Source organism: Leuciscus leuciscus (genome assembly GCF_965113295.1).
Source record: "Leuciscus leuciscus genome assembly, chromosome: 2".
In the NCBI taxonomy this organism is placed as follows: domain Eukaryota; kingdom Metazoa; phylum Chordata; class Actinopteri; order Cypriniformes; family Leuciscidae; genus Leuciscus; species Leuciscus leuciscus.
This window is the reverse complement of record NC_138726.1, coordinates 19712437-19734176: the sequence shown is the minus strand read 5'-3', so window position 1 is coordinate 19734176 and position 21740 is coordinate 19712437. Positions and strand designations below refer to the sequence as shown.

The 21740-nt window shown below is 38.5% G+C and overlaps 1 protein-coding gene and 1 long non-coding RNA gene across 3 annotated transcripts in view; one reads left to right on the top strand and one right to left on the bottom strand.

Annotated features, from left to right (window-relative positions):
• larp7 (La ribonucleoprotein 7, transcriptional regulator) overlaps positions 1-21740 on the top strand; it is an 89238-nt gene that overhangs the window by 19312 nt on the left and 48186 nt on the right. The window contains exons 8-10 of the mRNA XM_082152245.1: positions 13489-13636; positions 13820-13959; positions 14037-14146. Of these exons, the coding sequence (XP_082008371.1) occupies positions 13489-13636; positions 13820-13959; positions 14037-14146 (398 nt within the window). The remainder of the gene's footprint in view (positions 1-13488; positions 13637-13819; positions 13960-14036; positions 14147-21740) is intronic.
• LOC309486438 lies at positions 10520-13482 on the bottom strand. 2 transcript variants are annotated; one of them, XR_014201546.1, is made up of 4 exons: positions 12013-13482; positions 11753-11864; positions 11368-11446; positions 10520-10861 (listed from the first exon to the last, which is right to left on the bottom strand). It is a non-coding gene; the product is annotated as an uncharacterized lncRNA (long non-coding RNA). The 2 variants fall into 2 exon arrangements; XR_014201545.1 differs by having other exon boundaries at positions 11368-11864.

Sequence of the window (21740 nt, the reverse complement as noted above, 5' to 3'; positions counted from 1 at the left end):
AGTGCATTTAGGTCAATACTGCCATAGCCCATAATAATATCTGCAGCTATATGCTCATGGACGTGAGTTGCAAAAACCATAAACCGCTAAGGTAAACAAACACACACACCTCTGATAAATGACGGCTGCTCTGCACACACTCGCAAGGTCTCTCGCTCCCTCTCTCTGCCGCGCGCGCGCGCTACGTATGCGCGCTCATGCTCGCTCGCGATTCCGGGAGATTTAAACTAATTTGCGGGCATCAGGGAGCCGCTATCAATACGCGGGAGACTCCCGGAACTTCCGGAAGACTTGGGACGTCTGTGTTTTAAAAATCGCTGTCCGTGGGTCACTCTCAGATATATTGAAATACGTCCACACCGCAGATATGTTGCTTCAGACAAGCACGTGCAGGCCGCGGTATCTGCTGTTTGCGTCATCACAACATTTCGGCCGTATTGTTTCGGTGATAAAAGTCTTTCGGCCGAAAACCAAAAATGCACTTTTCGGCCGAAAATTTTCGGTGGCCGAATATTCGGTGCATCCCTAGACCTAAAGACTGTTATTAGACCTATATGATTTTAGTGATCTTATTATTAATAATAGTAATTTGTAATTGTATTGTTATTAGTGTCATTTAATGTAATTGTGTAATGGAAACAAATAAAAAATTCTGACGAACAACGATGCCATTTTCATCTTGGCTTAAACAACAACTGTGTAATAATGATGTCTCTTTTATAACAGTACTCTTGACAATTTGTGAATAGATCACCTTGCAATTAAATTTCTCCTGTTTTCTGCATCAGTGTTGTTGAGAATTTCAGCTGTGTTTTATCTAACTTTTAAACTAGTTTGTATCACCAAGACATTTGTAGTTTGTATCGGATACCTCTGCGCCGAACACAGACACTTTTCACTGGACCTCACTAGTGGTTGCGTGATCAAAACTGGTCAGTGAGTAAATGCAATAGTTCTGCGTTTTCTTTTGGGTCGAGCTCATAAATGGTCTGTGTGCCACGGTTTAAACGAGTAGCGCCGTTTCTCTTTTCCACTTTTGTCACATTTAAAGGTGCTGTATGTAACTATACTCAAACTGTGATCACTCAAAGAGATAATAAATAAATAATTCCACAGAGCTGTATAGATGTTTATTAGTGAAATAATGTTTATATAGTAAATGTTAACATAATTTAGGGTGTTTTAAACAATAGAATCTTGTTAAAAGTTACATGCGGTGGCCTGACACTGACACCACAAATAAGAACGTTAGGATTTATGAATATAGAGTGTGGACTGTCAGCTTATGAATACCCAGTATTAATTGTTAACCCCGGGAAAATTGAGCAGTGTGAAACAAAGCAAGATATCCCAGGATTTCTGGATTTAGAATGATCCAGGGTTAACTATTTCATGTGTGGAAAAACCCTATTGTGGATTGGCCTTTAAGGGATCACATTCACACCAAGTTGCTGATCAGAGCATATGAGTGGAGCGGTAATATTTCCTCCCGAGCGGAGAGCATATTCTTGAAGATTCCACTCTGCACGCTCAGTCCGTTCAGGGCCGCTCGCTCAACCCAGAATGCCCTTTGTGATATGCTGGTTTGAGAATCTGTGAAATAAGCAATAGGTCTAAGGCAGGGGTGTCCAAACTCGGTCCTGGAGGGCCACTGTCCTGCAGAGTTTAGCTCCAGCTTGCCTCAACACACCTGCCTGAAAGTTTCTAATATGCCAAGTAAGACCTTGATTAGCTGGTTTAGGTGTGTTTAATTGGGGTTGGAGCTAGGGGTGGGCGATATGGCAAAAATATCATATCACGATTTTTTTCAGGAAATTCACGATTAACGATTTTATCACGATTCTTTTTATGTTGGTTTATGTTACTATTTTGTGACTTAGCATTACAGCCAATCTAATGTCCATATTTTAAAAACAAAGCCTTAGGTAACAAAAACAGACTGATCTCATGAAATGGCGTATGTATGACATGCCAATTCTATTTCCATTTTTGGCGTGCTATCAACACGCATAATCGCTTTTCAGCGTGTTTATCAACGCCGTTGACTTAACGTTACATTACTGTATAGATATGACCTACCCCAACTCCCTAAAAGTCCCTAAACCTACCCGTCACTGGGGTTAATCTTCTCCTACCATCCTAGGAAAAAAAATCGATTCCCCGGTATCACGACAAGACGTGAAATAATCACGTTGGTCCCCTTTGGAAAACGTGTAGATGTCACAGTTTAACGCCCATACACGTTTGCCATATCTTGAAGATATCTGTACAATTTCCTATACCATTGTATAGATTATAAATGTAAAATCCCTTAACTCTACTCCCACACCTAAACATACCCATTTTATGGACAATATTAAAATGATAAAACGTAATGGACAGATATGTAGGAAAATGGCCTTTTTATGAACAATTTGGCATTAAAAGATAGTTTGAGCCACGAATCCTACCCCTAAACCTAACCATAACCATTTCTTAAAATTACCTAGGCAACAATTATGAAGAAAAACAACAGACAGACGAGTATAATCACAATAATTTATTTATGGTTCCTATAGAACCATAATATACTAACCTTACAACACAACATCGATTCACAAAATACACCAATTTTATTAGCTTGATGTAATCCAAACCTTCAGAATCCATATATTATTTGTAAGAAAAAGATCCAAACTCAGCCCTTTATCCAGTAATCGTCATCTTGACCGTAAACGTCAAACCCCGCGCTTGTTATGAATTCAAATTCAAAAATTGCGCCCTCAAGAAGCGACAGGTTACTATGGTTACGGCAGTAATATCAAACGCTCATTGGCTCTCGCCTCGCCTGCTTCGTCACAGATTGCGTCATGCACATTCACATTTGAAATGAAGCGCGCACTGCCGCGCAGCCCTCAGAGGGAGCGAACCGAAGACGGATTAACGTTTTCATGGATTTGAATTAATAACTTAAATTCTGCTCTGTTACCTCATACAAAACCACTGCCAGAGAGGACTGCGACACATCGTCACGTGAACAACTTTTGGCACCGATTTTGACATTTTCTCATTAAATAAATTATTGTGATTATACTTGTCTGTCTGTTGTTTTTCTTTATAATTGTAGCCTATAGTTTTAAGAAATGGTTATGATTAGATTTAGGGGTAGGATTAGCAAACGTCCGGGGATAATGGTACGTGTAAGATTCACGTCTGAGGCTGTTAAACTGTGACATCTACACACGTTTTCCAAAGGGGACCAACATGATTATTTCACGTACATTTTGCTCCGTTTCGCTCGGACATTTAACGGCGTAGACATACACGCGGAAGATGACGGTTCGTTTCGGCGTGAACATACACGCGGATAGCTCAAAATGCGTATAGATAACACGCCACTTTTGACTTGAAAGTGGCGTGTATGTTTACGCAAAGTCATGATGTCATGTTGCAACAAAAAAAAAACAAAAAAAAAAAAAAAAATGGCAGACAGGGGCGAAGATAAATATATTTGTCATTATTTTCTTTGTTATTAAATATTAAGATCAAAGATACACATTACACATACACAACTTAATATACAAATTAAATAGGCTAAACAGTGCTTTACGTTTTCAGCTACAGTAGGTGTATTTAACAGTAGCATTGAAGAAAGTAATTAAATGAACAAATATGAAAATAAAACAAAACAGACTTCACTGTATAAATTATACATTGATACTTATTAAAGCTACTATTAAATTCAAGCATAAGCATAAATTCAAATTATCATAATTTACTCTCTCAAGTTGTTTTAAACTAGAATAAGTTTCTTTCTTCTGTTGAAAATAAAAGTTATTTGGAAGAATGTGGGTAACCAAACAGTTGATATACCCCAGTGACTACCATAGTATATTTTTCTCCTATGGAAGTCAATGGGGACCAGCTATACTGTTTTTTCAAAATATTAATATTAGAAAAATATTAGAAACTATTAGAAGGAAATTAAAACAGGTTTGGAACAACATTAGAGTGCGTAAATGATGAGAGAATTTTTATTTTTGGGTGAACTATCCCTTTAAGGACAAGCGGCAGCGTGTTTACTATTGCTACTGTCTCTTTAAGAGCTGCACGCGACGCGTCTAATATACACGCATTTGACAAGCAGATTTTCTCTCAATTTTCTCAAGTTTGCTTTCACTTTAGACATAACCGACTTTGTTTATGTAAACCTTGTGTGTATTTAACAGTATAAGCTCAATAAGACTCGAAAGATAACTTAGTCCAGTATCCAGGCACTGGTAGACAGGCTTTTAGTGCATGTGAGCTTCACATGTACGCGCTGAGAAACGCACACGTTAGAACAGCGCATCAGCACGCGAATTAAATGTTTAACCGACAAGGCATTAAAGCACATGCAAATTGTGAACTTTTGTGAACTGCAGTCCCGTTCCGCTGCGTTAACATTTTATGTGAATATACGTCGCATTGTTCAGTATGTTGGGACAGAGGCGCCAGAACAGATATAATGCACGATTCTACGATATTTCTTCAAAAGCAGATTGTGGAGACATTTTAATCGTCCACGATCAAAAATCGTCATATCGCACACCCCTAGTTGGAGCTGAACTCTGCAAGATTGTAACAGGATTAGACAACCCTGGTCTAAGGTTGAGTTCCGTGTGGAGAAACTGAGTTTGCAAACATTCAGTTTGTGATATACAACAAAGTTATTTTTCGTTCTTTGCTTAGGGGTAAACATAAGTTTGAAATGCTTTCAAAGAGCTAATGCAATTGTATACTGTTATACTGTTGTACTGGTATACTGTTGATGAACATCCCAACACCGCTTACAGGACTGAGAGCGACATTTGAATTAATATGTGGTGCGCGCTTTCCTCTCAATAACAAAATAAACGCACTACAAAAATAACAGCGGTGAGAAAACAGGCAAGAAAGCATCTGTTCATAGCGATGTGGATATGTTTGCATTAGCTCTGCAATTTGGCACCCCTGTAAAATCATGTTTATTTATACCACTTTTTACTATATATTTCATTAAAGCCACACATATCATAACTGTTCCCAGCCGGCATTTCAACGTTGATTCACCGTTGAAACAACGTCAGTTACCATGGTTGAATCAACAGTGAATTACCTTTCGATTTTGCAAAACGGATCAACGTTGATATTGTGACGTCGTTTCACCGCGGAAGAAACAACGTTGATTCACCGTTGAAATCGCGACGTCGTTTCACTCTTACCTTTCGGGTTATGGTCTTATGTCGACGTTGAATCAACGTTGAATTACCTTTCGATTTCGCAAATTGAAACAACGTTGATATCGTGACGTTGTTTCACCGTCTTACCTTTCATCATGGGATAATACAATTGTACATTCAACTAGATGCGAAAGTTCGTCGAGACAAACTTTAAGTTGGCTTGAGAAAGTTTGGACCAGAACGTTTTTTGCTAGGCGGTTGCTAGGATGTTATGGGTGGTTGCTATGGTGTTGCTAGGGTATTTTGGGAGGTTGCTAGGGTGTTCTGGGTGGTTGCTAGGTGGTTGCTAGGGTGTCCTGGGTGGTTGCTAGGGTCTTTTGGGTGGTTGCTAGGGTCTTTTGGGTGGTTGCTAGGTGGTTGCTAGGGTGTTCTGGGTGGTTGCTAGGGTATTCTGGGTGGTTGCTAGGCGGTTGCTAGGATATTTTGGGTGGTTGCTAGGGTCTTTTGGGTGGTTGCTAGGCGGTTGCTAGGGTGTTCTGGGTGGTTGCTAGGGTGTTTTGGGTGGTTTCTAGGGTATTCTGGGTGGTTGCTATGCGGTTGCTAGGATATTTAGGGTGGTTGCTAGGGTATTCTGGGTGGTTGCTAGGGTATTTTGGGTGGTTGCTAGGCTATTTTGGGTGGTTGCTAGGGTGTTTTGGGTGGTTGCTAGGGTATTCTGGGTGGTTGCTAGGCGGTTGCTAGGATATTTTGGGTGGTTGCTATGGTGTTTTGGGTGGTTGCTAGGGTGTTCTGGGTGGTTGCTAGGCGGTTGCTAGGGTGTTATGGGTGGTTACTAGGATGTTTTGTGTGGTTGCTATGGTGTTGCTAGGGTATTTTGGGTGGTTGCTAGGGTGTTTTGGGTGGTTGCTAGGGTGTTCTGGGTGGTTGCTAGGTGGTTGCTAGGGTGTTATGGGTGGTTACTAGGATGTTTTGTGTGGTTGCTATGGTGTTGCTAGGGTCTTTTGGGTGGTTGCTAGGGTCTTTTGGGTGGTTGCTAGGCATTTGCTAGGGTGTTTTGGGTGGTTGCTAGGTGGTTGCTAGGGTGTTCTGGGTGGTTGCTAGGATATTTTGGGTGGTTGCTAGGGTCTTTTGGGTGGTTGCTAGGGTGTTCTGGGTGGTTGCTAGATGGTTGCTAGGGTGTTCTGGGTGGTTGCTATGGTATTCAGAGCGGTTGATATGGTGTTACTAGGTTGGTTGGTAGTTGTCACAGATGGTTACTATGGAGTTTTTATAGAGTTCTTACTTAACTAATCGCTATTAGCATGTAGCTATTCACTGCTAGCATGTGTAGCATGTTGAAAGTGCTGTTTGCTAGCATGAGTCAAAAGAGCCAAACCTCATCTCTATACGATGTTCTGATACATAGATATAGGTCTTGCAAAACGGTTGCTAGGGTACTCAAGTTTGGTTGCTTTGGAGCTGGTATATTTAAATTAAGAAGTTTAAAGTGGTTTGAAGTTTAAAGTGGTTTGAAGTTTAAAGTAGTTTAAAGTAGTTTGAAGTTTATGATAGATAGATTGATAGATAGATAAGTTAGATTGATAGACAGACAGACACACACACACTAACTCGCTCACACACTCAGACACACACGCACACTCAGAGTTTATGAGTTTAGAGTTTATAAGTATAAATTGATGAGTTTATAAGTGTACGAGTTTTTGAGTTTAGAGATTATAAGTTTAAATGAGTTTACAGTTTATAAGTTTGAGTTTAAGAGTTCAGAGTTTATACATTTATGAGTTTAAGAGTTCATAAGTCTATGAATTCATGAGTTTATAAGTTAATTAGTTTATAAGTGTATGAGTTTAGAGTTTATAAGTTAAAATGAAGTAAATTTAGTAGTTTGAAGTTTCATTTAGTTTGAAGTTTCATTTAGTTTGAAGTTTCATTTAGTTTGAAGTTTCATTTAGTTTGAAGTAGATAGATAGATGAGTTTATTAGTTTAAATGAAGTAAATTTTGTAGTTTGAAGTTTAAATTAGTTTAAAGTTTAAATTAGTTTGAAGTTTAAAGTTTAATTTAGTTTAAAGTTTAATTTAGTTTGAAGTTTAATTTAGTTTGAAGTTTAATTTAGTTTGAAGTAGATAGATAGATGAGTTTATTAGTTTAAATGAGTCTCAATAGGCCTTTTTCACGTAAGTTAGAACGCACATCCGGTTCAGCGTTTGTTGTGTAAAGCGACTTCCGGTGAAAAAGAGTCAGACGCGCTAACGTTACTCTTCACACAACTTCCCTGAAGAATCTACCGGCAATTACATCAGCGGATGTTTTTTGACTTGTCGAGCTTCTCCGCACTCAAAACAAAACAGATCTTTATTGTAATAGTCATTTTAGATAATTTTAAGACTTTGTTTATCTTCATTTTATTACTGCAGTTGTGGCAGCTTATTTGGAGAAATAAAGGTGATATCTTCCTGGAACAGTAGCCTAATTTAATTTGTGTCAACATTAACTAAAATGATATTATGACTTGAAAGTGAAAGGACATAAATGTAAAGGCTTCAATAATAGATTTAATAAAATATGACGGGAAAGTAGCTTCGTAATTTGTTTTCAGAAATGCATAAACATACCTGGAAGAGGAGACTGCATATAGTCATGATCTTCTCCAGCGCTGTTACCTCACTAACTATTTTGTCGTCTTGAGTGTCGTCAGAGTAGGCTACGGTGCCACATATTATTTCCGCTATTGATATAGGCTATATCAATTTTATGTAGCCTACAAAATATGCCTTTATCCACATAAAATTGATATAGCCTAAGCCTTTCATGTCTATCATACATCTACGTTCAAAAAGCTGATATAGCAGCCCCCTAATGGACATGTTAAAAGATCAAATTCTGTACACACCTTATTAATAAACCATACTATCCAACAGAAAAGCAGATGAGTCCAGAATATGAACGCAACGCACACGTTAAGCGTTTTCCTCCCATAGAAACCCTTTATTATAAAGAAAAATCTTAACGTGGCTTTATGGGAGGATGGAATTGCAGTGCACAACAAATCCTTTAAATGGTATTCAATGCAAAACAAAAAATGAAAATATATAAGTAGCCTATAAAATAAACAAATAATTGTGGCATTAATTAGCCCACAAACAATATTTATTTTAAAGCCTAAACGAATTTATTTAAAGAAAAACACCAGCTTTCTCTAGTGTTGTGTTTCAGCCGCCCACTGGCACAGCGCTTACTCGTCGTAGAAAATGTATGATTTCATTTGTTAGACACGAAGAGGACTTATCCGTCTGGCATGGCCGCTCGCCCTAACGTTAACCTATAAATGTTCGCTATTATTAAGCACATATCCAGGTGTTTGTGCGGAGTGTGGAGCGCGCACTGCATGACATGGACGCGCCGGTGCCATCACTCGCATTTTCCTATCAACAGTGGAAACAACTTAAAATACTCCATAATTTCTGGTCATACAGAAAATAATAATACATCAGTCGCAACTACTTTTATTTGTGTAAACTCACAACAACAAGAAAACGTTGTGCATTTGTAAAATAAAAGAAACAGGACGCGCTTTCATGATCTCTGTGAATTGGAGCGTATCTCAAAAATGAACTGAAAAAACAGCGTATCACTAGCCTCACAGACATGAGAAATATATCTATAAAACTTGAAATGTTCACCAACGAAAAAAATCCAATCGAAAGCCAATACGTACGGTACTATCTGATGATGTAATCCTGTCCGATGAAAGGTGCATCTACTTTACAGCGGAGATGTATGGAGATGTTTGCAGTCGACACTGGTTTAGAAAACACTCGTTTATTAATAAACAATTAAAATGTTTTGTTATTTTTTCAGACAAATTTATTTTCATTAGCCTACTTTTGCCGGTGCTTTGCGGCAAGTTTTATGTATGCGCTTGAGCGCGGAATATATAGGCTATACCAAGGATTGAATATAAATGTGCGATTAGTAATTGCTTAAATGAATGACTACTAGTCTAGAAAAAATCTTTAGTCTATGGCAACTCTTATCAGTAGCCTACATTTAATAGTTGACATTAATTAGTAATATAGTATCCAGCTCTTTACATACATTAGTTGAGTTGGCATAGTTAATGAACTAATAAAATAAAGTTTAAATTAAGATGCTAACCATATATTTCAATATAGCATTGCTTATTCCACCACAATTCCAAAGGATTGTTTATAAGGTGACAATCCGTTATACATTTGAAGATTGTAGGCTGTATAGGCTATCTTGAAGATTTTTGTGTCGTCTCTTATAAAGACGAAAATTGACATTTCGTTAATAAAAAATAAGAACACAATGTAAAAAATAAACATTGTTCTGTTAGATGTGTTTTGACTAGGCTACTTGTTTAATTTAACTTGTTTAATACTTATTAATTAATTAGTAAATATTAATTTAATTATATCTCTAGGTAATGAAGATAGCCTATTAACAAAAAATAAATCTTATAGTATATTATATAAAAAAAAAATGTGTACTGCCAGTAGCGGCAGTGTAATTAGCGTCGGCTACAAACAAATGTGATACTTATAGGGATCTTAAACGTCGGGACTTCTACGTGTCAAATAGCATGCATCCACTTCTTTGTCAGACAGTCATTGCTTGGAAAAGCATTAACTCAAATATGGTTGTCACTGCTTATTATTTGTGCAATGAGGGATGCTCATAGACAGTATGACACCTCGATGTTGCTTCAGCCATTGTTGTTTCGACCGGAAGTCGCTTTACACAACAAACGCTGAACCGGATGTGCGTTCTAACTTCCGTGAAAAAGGCCTATGGCTCATATAGTATATAGAACGGCAGTTTGGTTTAGTCTTCAAGGGATTTAGATTTGAATTTTTGTCGGTTGGTCAGTTTGAAAAAGTCAATGGGAGTTTTTCCGAGTTTTGATCGTCATTTTTAGGAAAACCGTAAGTCCGATCAGTTAGAAAAGATATAGCATACCGAGTCAGAATAGTCTGAAGGTCTGAGCCGAGTTTGGAGTATGTAGAGTTAAAGCTCTAGGCTGCATTAAAGTTATATTTTTTAGTCTCAGAATAATAATAATAAGTTTAAATAGCATTTCAGTAAGTTGGCTCTCTCAAGCCAACTTAATAATATTAAGTTTAAGTACAATATCAGTAAGTTGGCTCTCTCAAGCCAACTTAATTACAAGTTTGCAGTTGGAACATGAGTCATGACAATGCTGACGGAATTTGTGATTCACTGTCCATACTGTACACTAAAAATTGTTAACTGTCAAATGACTGGCAGCAATGGCTTAATTAAACACATTAAATAATGAGTTAACACATGCTCAAGAAGATTGTAAAACAAGTTTTATTCTGAAAAAACAAGTCTAAAAATACTTTCTAAAACAGATGAAAAACATCTCAAACTTTAAATTGCAGCATTTTCGAAGTAATGTTAAAAACCTGTAGAAGTAAACATCTAATTGGAATATTTAAAGACAGTTTTTGTTCAATTACAGTAACCCTTAAATTAAACATTTAATATTTAAAATGTACAGTAAAAAAAAAAAAAGTTTTTAAATTCTCAATAAAATGTGACAGCCTTGTGCAGTGCTCCGACAGGGTCCCAGCTCGAGGTCCATTCAGATGCCATCACTTCCTCTTCACTTCTTGCCCGCTGTCTGCTACTATCCTATAAATAAAAGCAAAAACACTGAAAACTGAAAACACTGAATACAAAATAAATCATGTACAAGATTTTCACTTTACAGTTCAATTTGTCGGGTAGAAAACAAAGTATACAACACTATCCATTCTAAAACACATATTTTATGTATTCAGATGTACATTTACACAAGAAATTCTTCAGAGCCCCAAGGTGGATTTGTAAAAAATGTAATATTACTCCCATGTGTCAGTTACGGTTACTATAATCATAAGGTCATGATTTCATCCTTAAAACAGATGAAGAAATCAACAAATTGTGGTGTTGAGCTGAGAGGGTTGAGGTCTGTTGTTCTTTATCTTTCAATGCAGGTTTATATTGTTTCAACAATTATATATTTCTGATAATATTTGTGGAGAAACATTACACTGTTTTAATTCAGAATCCTAACCATACATTGTACTAATTAAAAGTAATTTATTAAATCAAGTAAAATAAAAAAATAAAAACACAAAAGGCCAATGAATCCATACCAGAAGTGATAGTGCAATGTAGCAGCTAAAGAATAATCCTCCACCAAATTGCCAGTAATCAGCTGGATCCTTGGTGAATCTGAAGGGGGGAAAGAAGAAATGATTCAATGAAAAGTCCTTAAAAAGCAGTATTTTTTTTTTTTTTACCATTCCTTTAAACAACCTTAAAATGTATTTAAATTGTAAAAACGTTTGCCATTATAACACTCACACAACATGAACTGACTAATGTCATCTTTGACTTTGAGTTAGTATTACATGATTAAAAATGTAAAAACGTACACTTAAAGCATGGCAATCCCATCAGAAATGTGTATCATAGCAGGGGAAGCACACACAAAAAAGCCAAATGGTACACCAAAATCAAACCATCAAATAATTTTACCTGCAGTCGCATTTATCCTATTATGACACGTCTGAGGGTCTTTCCCTTAATGGTTTCCAGTGATTAAAGAAAGGACTGATGAAGGTGACATGAATCCACTTTCAATGGGCCACTTCAGCAGAAGAAATACAAAAGGACAAAAAGTTACTAAGACTTTCTATCAGTAACGCAATGTCTTTACTTTAAAGATGAAAATCATACTTAATACTATATATTAATCCCCATGTAGGTTTTCGAACAGTGGGTTAAAATTGACTTACTGTAACTTAGTTGGTGAATGGGTCTTTCTGTTGGGTGTTCTCTCCCGATAAAAATCTTATTCCAATGCTTGATCTAAAAAAAAAAAAGTAAACATCTCTTTTCAATATCATTATCAGTGTTTGAAGAGGTTATGTAAACTTGTAAATGATGGTTTTATCACTTTACTCATTCCCACGTTTTTTTTTTTTTTTACCTCTCATGCGTTTTTAAGCTAACGTTAGCTGACAACATTAAACACATAACGTTACCAACATCAAAACACAGCAATGTCAGATGGTACTAACTTACATTGAAATACATGCTAATATCGCTACGCTAATGGTGAAGCAGTACAAAAACTCACACAGAGATAACTTATTTATTTTATGAGGTTCAGTTCCTAACGTTAGACTGTTAAGGACTGAAAAATGTTTTCTTACCTGATATCGCCAGTATTTTTACAGACCCTTCCTTGACATATCAACTCAAATTCGCTAAAAATGTAAGAATTCAACAGGCAGATATAAAATAATCCAGGTCTGACCGAGTAATCAACGCAAGCAGCAGCTGCTCACCGACCGAGGGTAACGGACGTATTTTCAAATTTGAAATAGGCGCGGAGAGCCGCGCACACTCTCATTGGACAGTGTCCTGAAAGACAGACAGATTAACCAATCATGCTCAAAGTAAAACGGCGAAACAACCAATAACAATAGTTTGTGCGAGTTAACATAGTGGTGTAGGCTATTGAGTTTTATTTGGAGTCTGTATTAATATTTAATTAATTGGTCAAATGACATGACAGTGTGAATACTAATGGAATAATGCAATGTAAACTGCAAGCAGACAAAATTGTAAATTCACACAAAATCACATAAGGCAAAAGGTTTTGCTGCACTGCTCTCTTGAGGGTGAAAATATTATTGTTAATAATGATAATAATTGTATTTTAACATATACACTGAAGAGCTGTTATGATAAAAATCATTAAATGCTAATTAATTATCATAATAATACGTTATTATGTTGTCGAAAACATTACGTTGTTTCAACGTACATATCTTGTAAAAATGTCAACGTTGATTTAGAAGTGTTTTTGTTAACCTTTTTCAACCATTTAGCATTAAACGTTATTTCAACGTTGTTTCAACGTTGAAACAACAACTGACATTATTTCAATCATATTTCAACGTTGAAGGTCGGTCATGTGCCGGCTGGGTTATCTATAGGCCTACTTTAATTGAGACATTTATTCTAGAAATTCATTAAACTAAATTTCTCTGTACTGTACGTATTTTTATGTTGGAGCGGGATTTGAGCAAAATTTATTTTACTGGTGATCATGAGCGGTACATGAGTGGAGTGCTTGCTTGGGACGTGAGCAATTGGGCATTGGCATAGAGCGGAATATTTACCGAAGCGTCACACCAGTCCGCTTCGCTCACATCGCTCTCTCTGGTGTTACTTATAGTAATTCATGTTCTTTTGCTGCATAGATTTATCATCTGAGAGCAAGAATGAAGAACAGTTAGACTATGAGAAGAAAGATGATTCTGTTTTGAAGGCCAAGAGGAAGAGAAAGAAGAAGCTCAAGGATAGATTGAAAATAGGGGAAGAGGTCATCCCACTTAGAGTCCTCTCAAAGTAAGCAACAATGTGTCTTCGATTATTTTTTAATTTTTTTATTAATTGAAAAAAACTTTTTTTTATTATTCTTATCAAGATTCAATTAAAAGAATTGTCTATTGAGTGAGATGTTGAAGTGGATTTAGTCAAACTGTTCTCTACATGCTCATGAGGGATCTGTGCCCCCTGTTCAACTGCCAGGAAAGAGTGGTTGGACCTGAAGCAGGAGTACCTGACACTGCAGAAGCACTGCATGGCCCATCTGAAGCAGTCAGTCTCTCAGTTCAACCTGAAGTCAGTGAATTGTGGCATCGCACAGACTAAAGATAAAAACAATGCTTGTAAGTTCATTTTGTTGGTACATCTATTTTGTGAATAAATCTTGCCATTTATTTACACATTTATTTTCTTCCCAAAGCTTGTAAGGATGCAACTAAGAAAGAGCCCTCTTCTGGCCCCAAGTTTGTGAGTGGAGTCATTGTCAAGATTAGTTATAACCAGCCCCTGCCAAGCAAGAAGTGCATCAAGGTATAGTGATACATTATTTTAACTTGTTATCTTGCATACATCAAACATCTCTGGTTACTCATGTAAGGGAAACAAGTCGATTTAGCTCAAAGGGAATTAATAATTCATTTTATGGAATTTTGAAAGAATCGCTTATTTGACGGCCAAACAAATGAATCGTCCAGCGCTCAAGTGTAACTATTAAAGGGGAAATGAAGCAGTCAATCAAGTTTACATGATTTACAAGATGGATTTCCACTATAATCAACAATTATATAAGAAACATGACAAATGTAAACATATAAAAGAAAAAGGAAAAAAGGTTATATCTTTTGCGGCCAGGGATTGTGCAGTATTCTAACATGTGACGTCACGGGGTTGGTTGGCTTTAATAAACCTGGCTGAATGTAGGAATATCCCGACATCAAACTGTCTACACCACGGTGTTTTGACCAAACATCCTTGCAAAAAAAGTATGTTGTTGACTGACAATGATTTCAGTACCAAACAGCTCCTCAGAGCTAGGTGTACAGGTGGTCAGAATGAAGTGCGGATACGCTGTCAAAAGATGTCGGGAGTGGGCTATTGTCAGTCAGACTGCCCGCTCCGCCCAAAGTATAGGTACACCAGAGTTTATACTAGTGCTACCGTCTTTATACTTTAAAATTTAATCCCGCGCTGCATGATTCCTTATGGGCGTTTCACACAGTATGCGGTGGTGAAATCGCTGCGCGGCTATGGCTTTTCTCAAGTTTTTTTTTTTTAAACGATTGAACGAATGATACACTATTTGTAAACCGTTATTGTAAAATAAAAATAGGCTGATCAAAAAAAATAAATAAAACGGACTTCCAAAATAATCTGGCGGGCCAGAAAATATTGCTATATAAATACCGCCTATTGAATCCCAGAGTTTTGTGACCTTAAAGAGCGTGATGGATTGTAAGGCAATAGAAGATTTTGTAAATACACAGGAGCTACATCATTTATGGCCTTATAGGTCAGTAGCAATACTTTGTAATTGATATGGAACTTAAAGGGTTAGTTCACCCAAAAATGAAAATTAGCCATGTCATGTATATCAGACGAATACAATTGGAGTTATATTAAAAAAGGTCCTGGCTTCCAAGCTTTACAATGGCAGTGAATGGCCGTTTCTGTTTTGCATCTGCCCATCATAAAAGTGCTCCACACGGCTCCGGGGGGTTAATAAAGGCCTTCTGAAGCGAAGTGATGCATTTTTGTAAGAAAAGAAACCATATTTATAACTTTAAAATCTGAAATAACGATGACCGTACGCATACTACGCAAGTCGACTTGCGCCACAAGAGTAACACATGGCCACATGTATGACATAGGAGTATCGTTAGCTTAGACTCTTCTCGCGGTTTCAACAAATAAAGCTGTGCAGCAAACCGAAGCTCTTCTTATATTATATAGAAATCCTCCGACATTTCTCTTCAAAATTTCTAATTTGCAACCAGTGTTTTGTTTTGTTTTGCCCTTTCCTCTGAGCTTCTGGGTTCGTCATTACGTTGTGTGTCGGGTCAGGGGTTTGTCTTCCACTGTAAATTGATGCGTAAGGCCGTCTGTCGGATCGTGATCTGCAGCTACTCAGGACTAGGTATATGAGATAAGTGACATTAAGCATCAGGAGATTACAGTTTTTTTGCTAAGGAGGTGTTTGTTTAGTCTCTTCTTGAAGGCCTGAACATTCTTTGAGGTGATTTCACCTACTACAGTACAGGGGAGGCAGTTCCAAGTTTTTACAGCCGAATGAAGAAAGCTCCTCCCCAAGCATTTAGTGTTGGACTTGGGGAGTTTTAGGGCGTGACTTGGTCGTGCTCTTCGAGTGGTTCGGCAAAGGAGATCAGGTGGGGGAAGCAGAGCTTTGAGATCCTCTGGACAGTTTTCAGTGTGCATTTTGAAAAGCACAGTTGTTGCTGCAACAGTTCTACGATGGCTGAGCTGGCTGATTGCATATTTCCTTAGGGCAGTGTCCTCATCCTCCCCAATGATTTTCAGTGCTTTTTTCTGTATGTTGTCAAGCTGCCCAAGGGTGGTCTGTAGGGTTGGGTATTGGTTGGGTTTTATCCGATACCAGTACCTACTCGGTATTTTTCAAACGGTTCCGGAGCTTAAACGGTTCTTAAACCGGTACTTAAGAAAAAACGAAACTGCACACACTTTATCAAAAAAATACTATCTGTGTGTGTTTTCTGAAAAAGATTTTCTGATTTCTGATTAAATTAAAAATTGTGCTGATGTAGCCGAAAACACTTACCGTATTTTCCGGACTATAAGTCGCACTTTTTTTCATAGTTTGGCTGGTCCTGCGACTTATATTTAGGTGCGACTTATATATCAAAATTAATTCAGACTGAGATGAACCAAGAAAAAACATTACCGTCTACAGCCGCGAGAGGGCGCTCTAGTTGGCGGAGTTGTTCAAAAGCGACACCAAGGATGAAGAAAATGATGTGGAATGAGATCGCGGGAGCTTGGTGAACTTGTTTACTGGTAACTTGCTTGTTGGACTCGCTGGCTTATGTTAACTTAGCCTATTCAGCCTCCCAGGTATATGTTCTTTATGCTATTGTGTAGCTGAATAACTGTTAATGTGTTGCGTTAACATACCGGACACCTATTCAGCATGTTGTTCTGTGTAGTTGAATAACTTGCCTTTCCAGATTAAATGTCTGTTCTTGGTCTTGGATTTTGTGAAATAAATTTCTAAATAAATGCGACTTATAGTCCAGTGCGACTTATATATGTTTTTTTCCTCTTCATGATGCATTTTTTGACTGATGCGACTTATACTCCGAAGCGACTTATAGTCCGGAAAATACGGTAAGTTAAGATAAAAATGTTGTCTTCTAATATTATTTATATATATTATATATCAATTATATTACATATTATATATTATAGACTTTTACAAAACAGAGAAATATCTGACACTGAGCAGAAATATTTAACACACAAAGTATAGCCTCATATAAATATACTTGATATACTTCATACTTGATTTGCAAGATTTGCAGTTGGCATTAAAATAGGCCTACTAGACTTACCCGAAGAGGAACACTGCAGCTGAACTTGAACTTTAGTCAAGAATGTCAGAGGTTTTGGGTTCTAATCCGCATGCATAGTTTTTTTAAACCGATAATGCTCATCAGTGGTTGTATATCAAGCAGGGACACTTTGTGTGCATTATATGTTGTGATTTCACCAGAACGAATAGATATGAGGCGCCGTCTAGGGCTTAAATCGAACTTCATTCACGCACACATAAAACGCTTGCATACACATATACTAGGTAGTCACACATACATGTATACTGCTGAATGCTCCAACTATATGAAATGCACAACGTCACATCTAAAGTCGCTCACGCACACACACACACAAACCGCGCACATACTCATCTGAGACGCGAGCACATCACACACACACACACATAAACTCGCGCACATACTCATCTGAGACGCGAGCACACACACACACACACACACACAAACTCGCGCACATGCTCATCTGAGACGCGAGCACACACACACACACACACACACACACAAACTCGCGCACATACTCATCTGAGACGCGAGCACGCACACACAAGCTCTCCAAGCACATACTCTTATATAGACGGCGCCTCATAAATAGGTCGATCTCTGCAACGTATTGAAGCACGCGTCCGAGTGCGGTGTGCGCGAGCCACAAGAGAAAAGAATTTTCAGCGCTAGATCGTCTCTTATTTAACAAACGAACGAAATGAATGCTCTGCTGGTTAACTGGAGATGTTTTGTTATTGGATCATTCGTGCCGCGAGATGTTTTATAGGGGGCGGTGAAAAAAGTCAGGCACCGAAAGTTGCGTTCTTATTCGGTCTGGTTACTACCGTTTACGTCGGAACCGGTTCCCTATTGGAACCGGGTTTCGGTACCCAACCCTAGTGGTCTGTGATGCGTTCATCCAGGCAAGGCATGAGTACTCCATGATACTCCTGACTTGTGCCTTGTAGACATTGGCCCTACCTTTGACATCAAGCTTGTTGGCCAACCTGCGCAGAGCTCCAAGACGCTGTCCAGCACGCTTGCAGATGTTTGACAGGTGATTAGTCCATAGCAACTTCTTATCGATACATAGTCCCAGAATATTCAACTGCTCAAAAAGGTCAATTCTGGTTGCCCCAAAGAAAAGGTCCGGGCAGGATGGAGGCCTCTTTCTCGACAGAACCGTAGCCTTGCATTTGCTGGGCTCGAACGTGACCTTCCAGGTATCAGCCCACCTGCGAATATTCTCCAGGTCTTTATTTAGGGATGCTGCCACATTGGGACCATTAAGTGTCGTTACTGGGGCGTAGATGGTGGAATCATCCGCATATAGAAAAATGCTATTATCGCACTGTTCTACAACATCGTCTATGAAGATGGAGAATAATAGCGGGCCGAGAATGGATCCCTGGGGCACCGAGGCGTTGATTGGTTGAGGTGATGTGGACTGACCAGAGAGCACGACCTGGATGGACCTTCCTTCCAGGTAGTTCTGTAGCCAAGAATGTAATGGCCCAGTTATGCCTTTTGCAGAAAGCTTATCCAGAAGGCCGTTGTGCCAAACCTGATCGAACGCTCCTTTAATGTCTAGTGCAACAATATACACCTCACCTCCTTTGTCTAAGATGTTGTTCCACGTCTGCGACAGAACTGTAAGGAGGTCTGCTGTGCAGTGGTTCGGTTTAAATCCATACTGTTTATTAGAAATTAATTTATGACGGAAGAGGTAGCCCTGGAGCTGTTTATGAACTGAGGATTCCATCACTTTGCTAAGGACTGAGAGGAGGGATATGGGACGATAATTTGTTGGATCTGATTTTGAGTCTCTTTTATGTATTGGAATCACTCTGGTGTTTTTCCATTGTTTAGGGAACACGCCATGTGAGAAGAGAATTTGAAAGAGCCGACTGAGGGGGCTGGCCAATTCTGCTGCACATTCTCTGAGGACTTTTGTGGGTATTTCATCAGGTCCCGTTGCCTTTGCTGGGTCAAGGTTGCGAAGAATGTTCCTAATGTCTTTGGGTTTGAAGTGCACATAGGCAAAAGAGGATGTTGGTTGCTGGCACTGAGGCAACGATTGCGCAGATGCATCAAGCAAAGTACACTTCTCTGCAAAGGTTTGGCAGAAGATGTTAGCCTTTGCACTGGCACTGATGTGGGTGGTACCCCGATGTTCGATGACAGGGATGTCTGTGAAACTACTTCTGCCTGAAAGTGAATTTACTATGCCCCACCATTTTTTTGAGCTTAGTGAGTTATCTGCAAGATCATTCCTCAATTTGGTGTAATACTCCCTTTTTGCCCTCTTTTCAGCTTGATTGAAAGCTGCTCTTGCCTTGAGGAACTCCCGTTTCATAGCCGGGTCATCGGAGGTCCGTATGTTGTGATAAAGCTTTCTTTTTCTCATGGCTAATCTTCTACACTCTGCGTTGAACCAGGCTTTATCCCCGGGCTTTTTGGAGATGGTCTTGTTGGGAATATATAATGCCATGGCATCTCGCAGTATGGTGGTAAAGTTTGTGCAGATGATTTCAGGATCTTCATCCTTGAGAATACTGGGCCAGTTAATGTTAATAAGATAACCTCTCATTTCCCAGAAGTGAGCCTTATCATATCTCCATACTGTTCTCTTGTATGGCTTATCTCTAAAGACTGGGATTTGTAGCTGTACTAGAACAGGGTTGTGGTCAGAGGATCCCATTTGTGCTAAGGTGGTAGTAGTTGCTGGTGTGTCTGAGAGAACTAGATATAGAATATTATCTCCTCTAGTTGGTTCCATGACAATCTGATCTAGTCCCAGACAGTTGGCGAGTTGTGAGGCTCGCCGTCCAGCAGTGTCTGTTTTATTACTGCCCAGCCACTCGTGGTGGTGTAAATTGAAGTCGCCTATGAGCATTACAGACTGTGCTCTATATTCGTCCATCACTGAGAATGTGTTCTTGTCAAGGTAGTCCAAGATATCACAGGAGGCACTTGGGGGGCGGTAAATAGCACCTATCAGGAGTGTCCTGGTTTTCAGAGCAACAGTGAACCACATGAGCTCAAAGTCATCAGGGTCTCTAGCTGGATTGTGATAGATGGATATTCCTTCTAGACAGTATACTGCTATACCACCACCATTTTTTCCAGTGCGGTCTCTACGGCAGTTGAGCGAGTAGCCATGGATCTGGATGGAGTCAGCCCCGTCTGGAGTGGTGGAGTCAAGAAAGGTCTCGACTATGATGACTATGGAGGGTTTCTTCACTGAGCAACAATTGGCAAGATCCCCAATATTGGACCGTAGTCCTCTGATGTTCACTTCAAGGATAGTCAGTTCAGATTCGCTAATTCGTAGTCGTGGTCGGCATTGGGTAATCCGATTGGTCCGACTTCAAAGCATCCGACTTCAAAACAGAAACAGCCATTTACTGCCATTATAAAGTTTGGAAGAGCCAGGACATTTTTTTATAAAACTCAGATTGTATTCGTCTGAAAGAAGAATGTCATATACACCTAGGATTACTTCAGAGTGAGTATATCATGGACTAATTTTCATTTTTTGGTGAACTATCCCTTTAATAGGTAACCATTGTAGAGATGTTAAAATTGGTGTTATATGATCCTATTTTCTTGACCTAGTAAGAACTCTAGCAGCTGTATTTTGGACTAATTGTAGCTTGTTTATGGATAATGCAGGAAAATCAGCTAGTAACATATTACAGTAATCTAGTCTAGAGGTCATGAATGCATGAAATAATTTTTCTGCATCAGAAACAGATAGCATGTGCTAGCAGAGCTTAGCAATGTTTCTGAGGTGGAAGAAGGCTGTTTTTGTTACATGAAATGATTTTCGAAAGACGAGTTGTTGTCTAATATAACTCCAAGGTCTTTAACAGTAGAGACTGAAGTTACAGTACATCCTTCCTAATGCAAATTGTATTCTAAGAGATTCTGTGTACAGGTTTTTGGTCCAATAAGTAATACCTCAGTCTTAGCTGAACTTAATAGAAGAAAATAGGTCATCCAATATTTTATATCTTTAACACACTCTGCCAACTTAGATAATTTAGAGAATTCTTCTGGTCGTGATGAAATATATAACTGAGTATCATCGGCATAACAGTGGAAATTAATTCCAAGTTTTCTTATAATATTACCAAGTGGCAGCATATATACTGAAAATAGCAGAGGGTCTAACACAGATCCTTGCGGCACTCTATAATTTACTGACATTTTCTTAGATTTTTCCCCATTTAAGTAGACAAAATGTTAACAGTCTGATAGATACGATCTAAACCACCTTAATGCCTGTCCCTGAATACCAGTGTAATTTTATTAGTCGATCTAAGAGTATTTTATGATCTATAGTGACGAACGCAGCACTAAGAACAAGTAAAACTAGAATTGAGATACAGCCTTGGTCAGAAGCTAAAAGTAAGTCATTTGTAATTTCAACGAGCATGGTTTCTGTGCTATGATGGGGCCTGAATCCAGACTGAAATTTTTCATATCATTATTTTGCCAAAAAGAGCACAATTGAGCGGACATGACTTTTTCTAGTATTTTAGACATAAATGGAA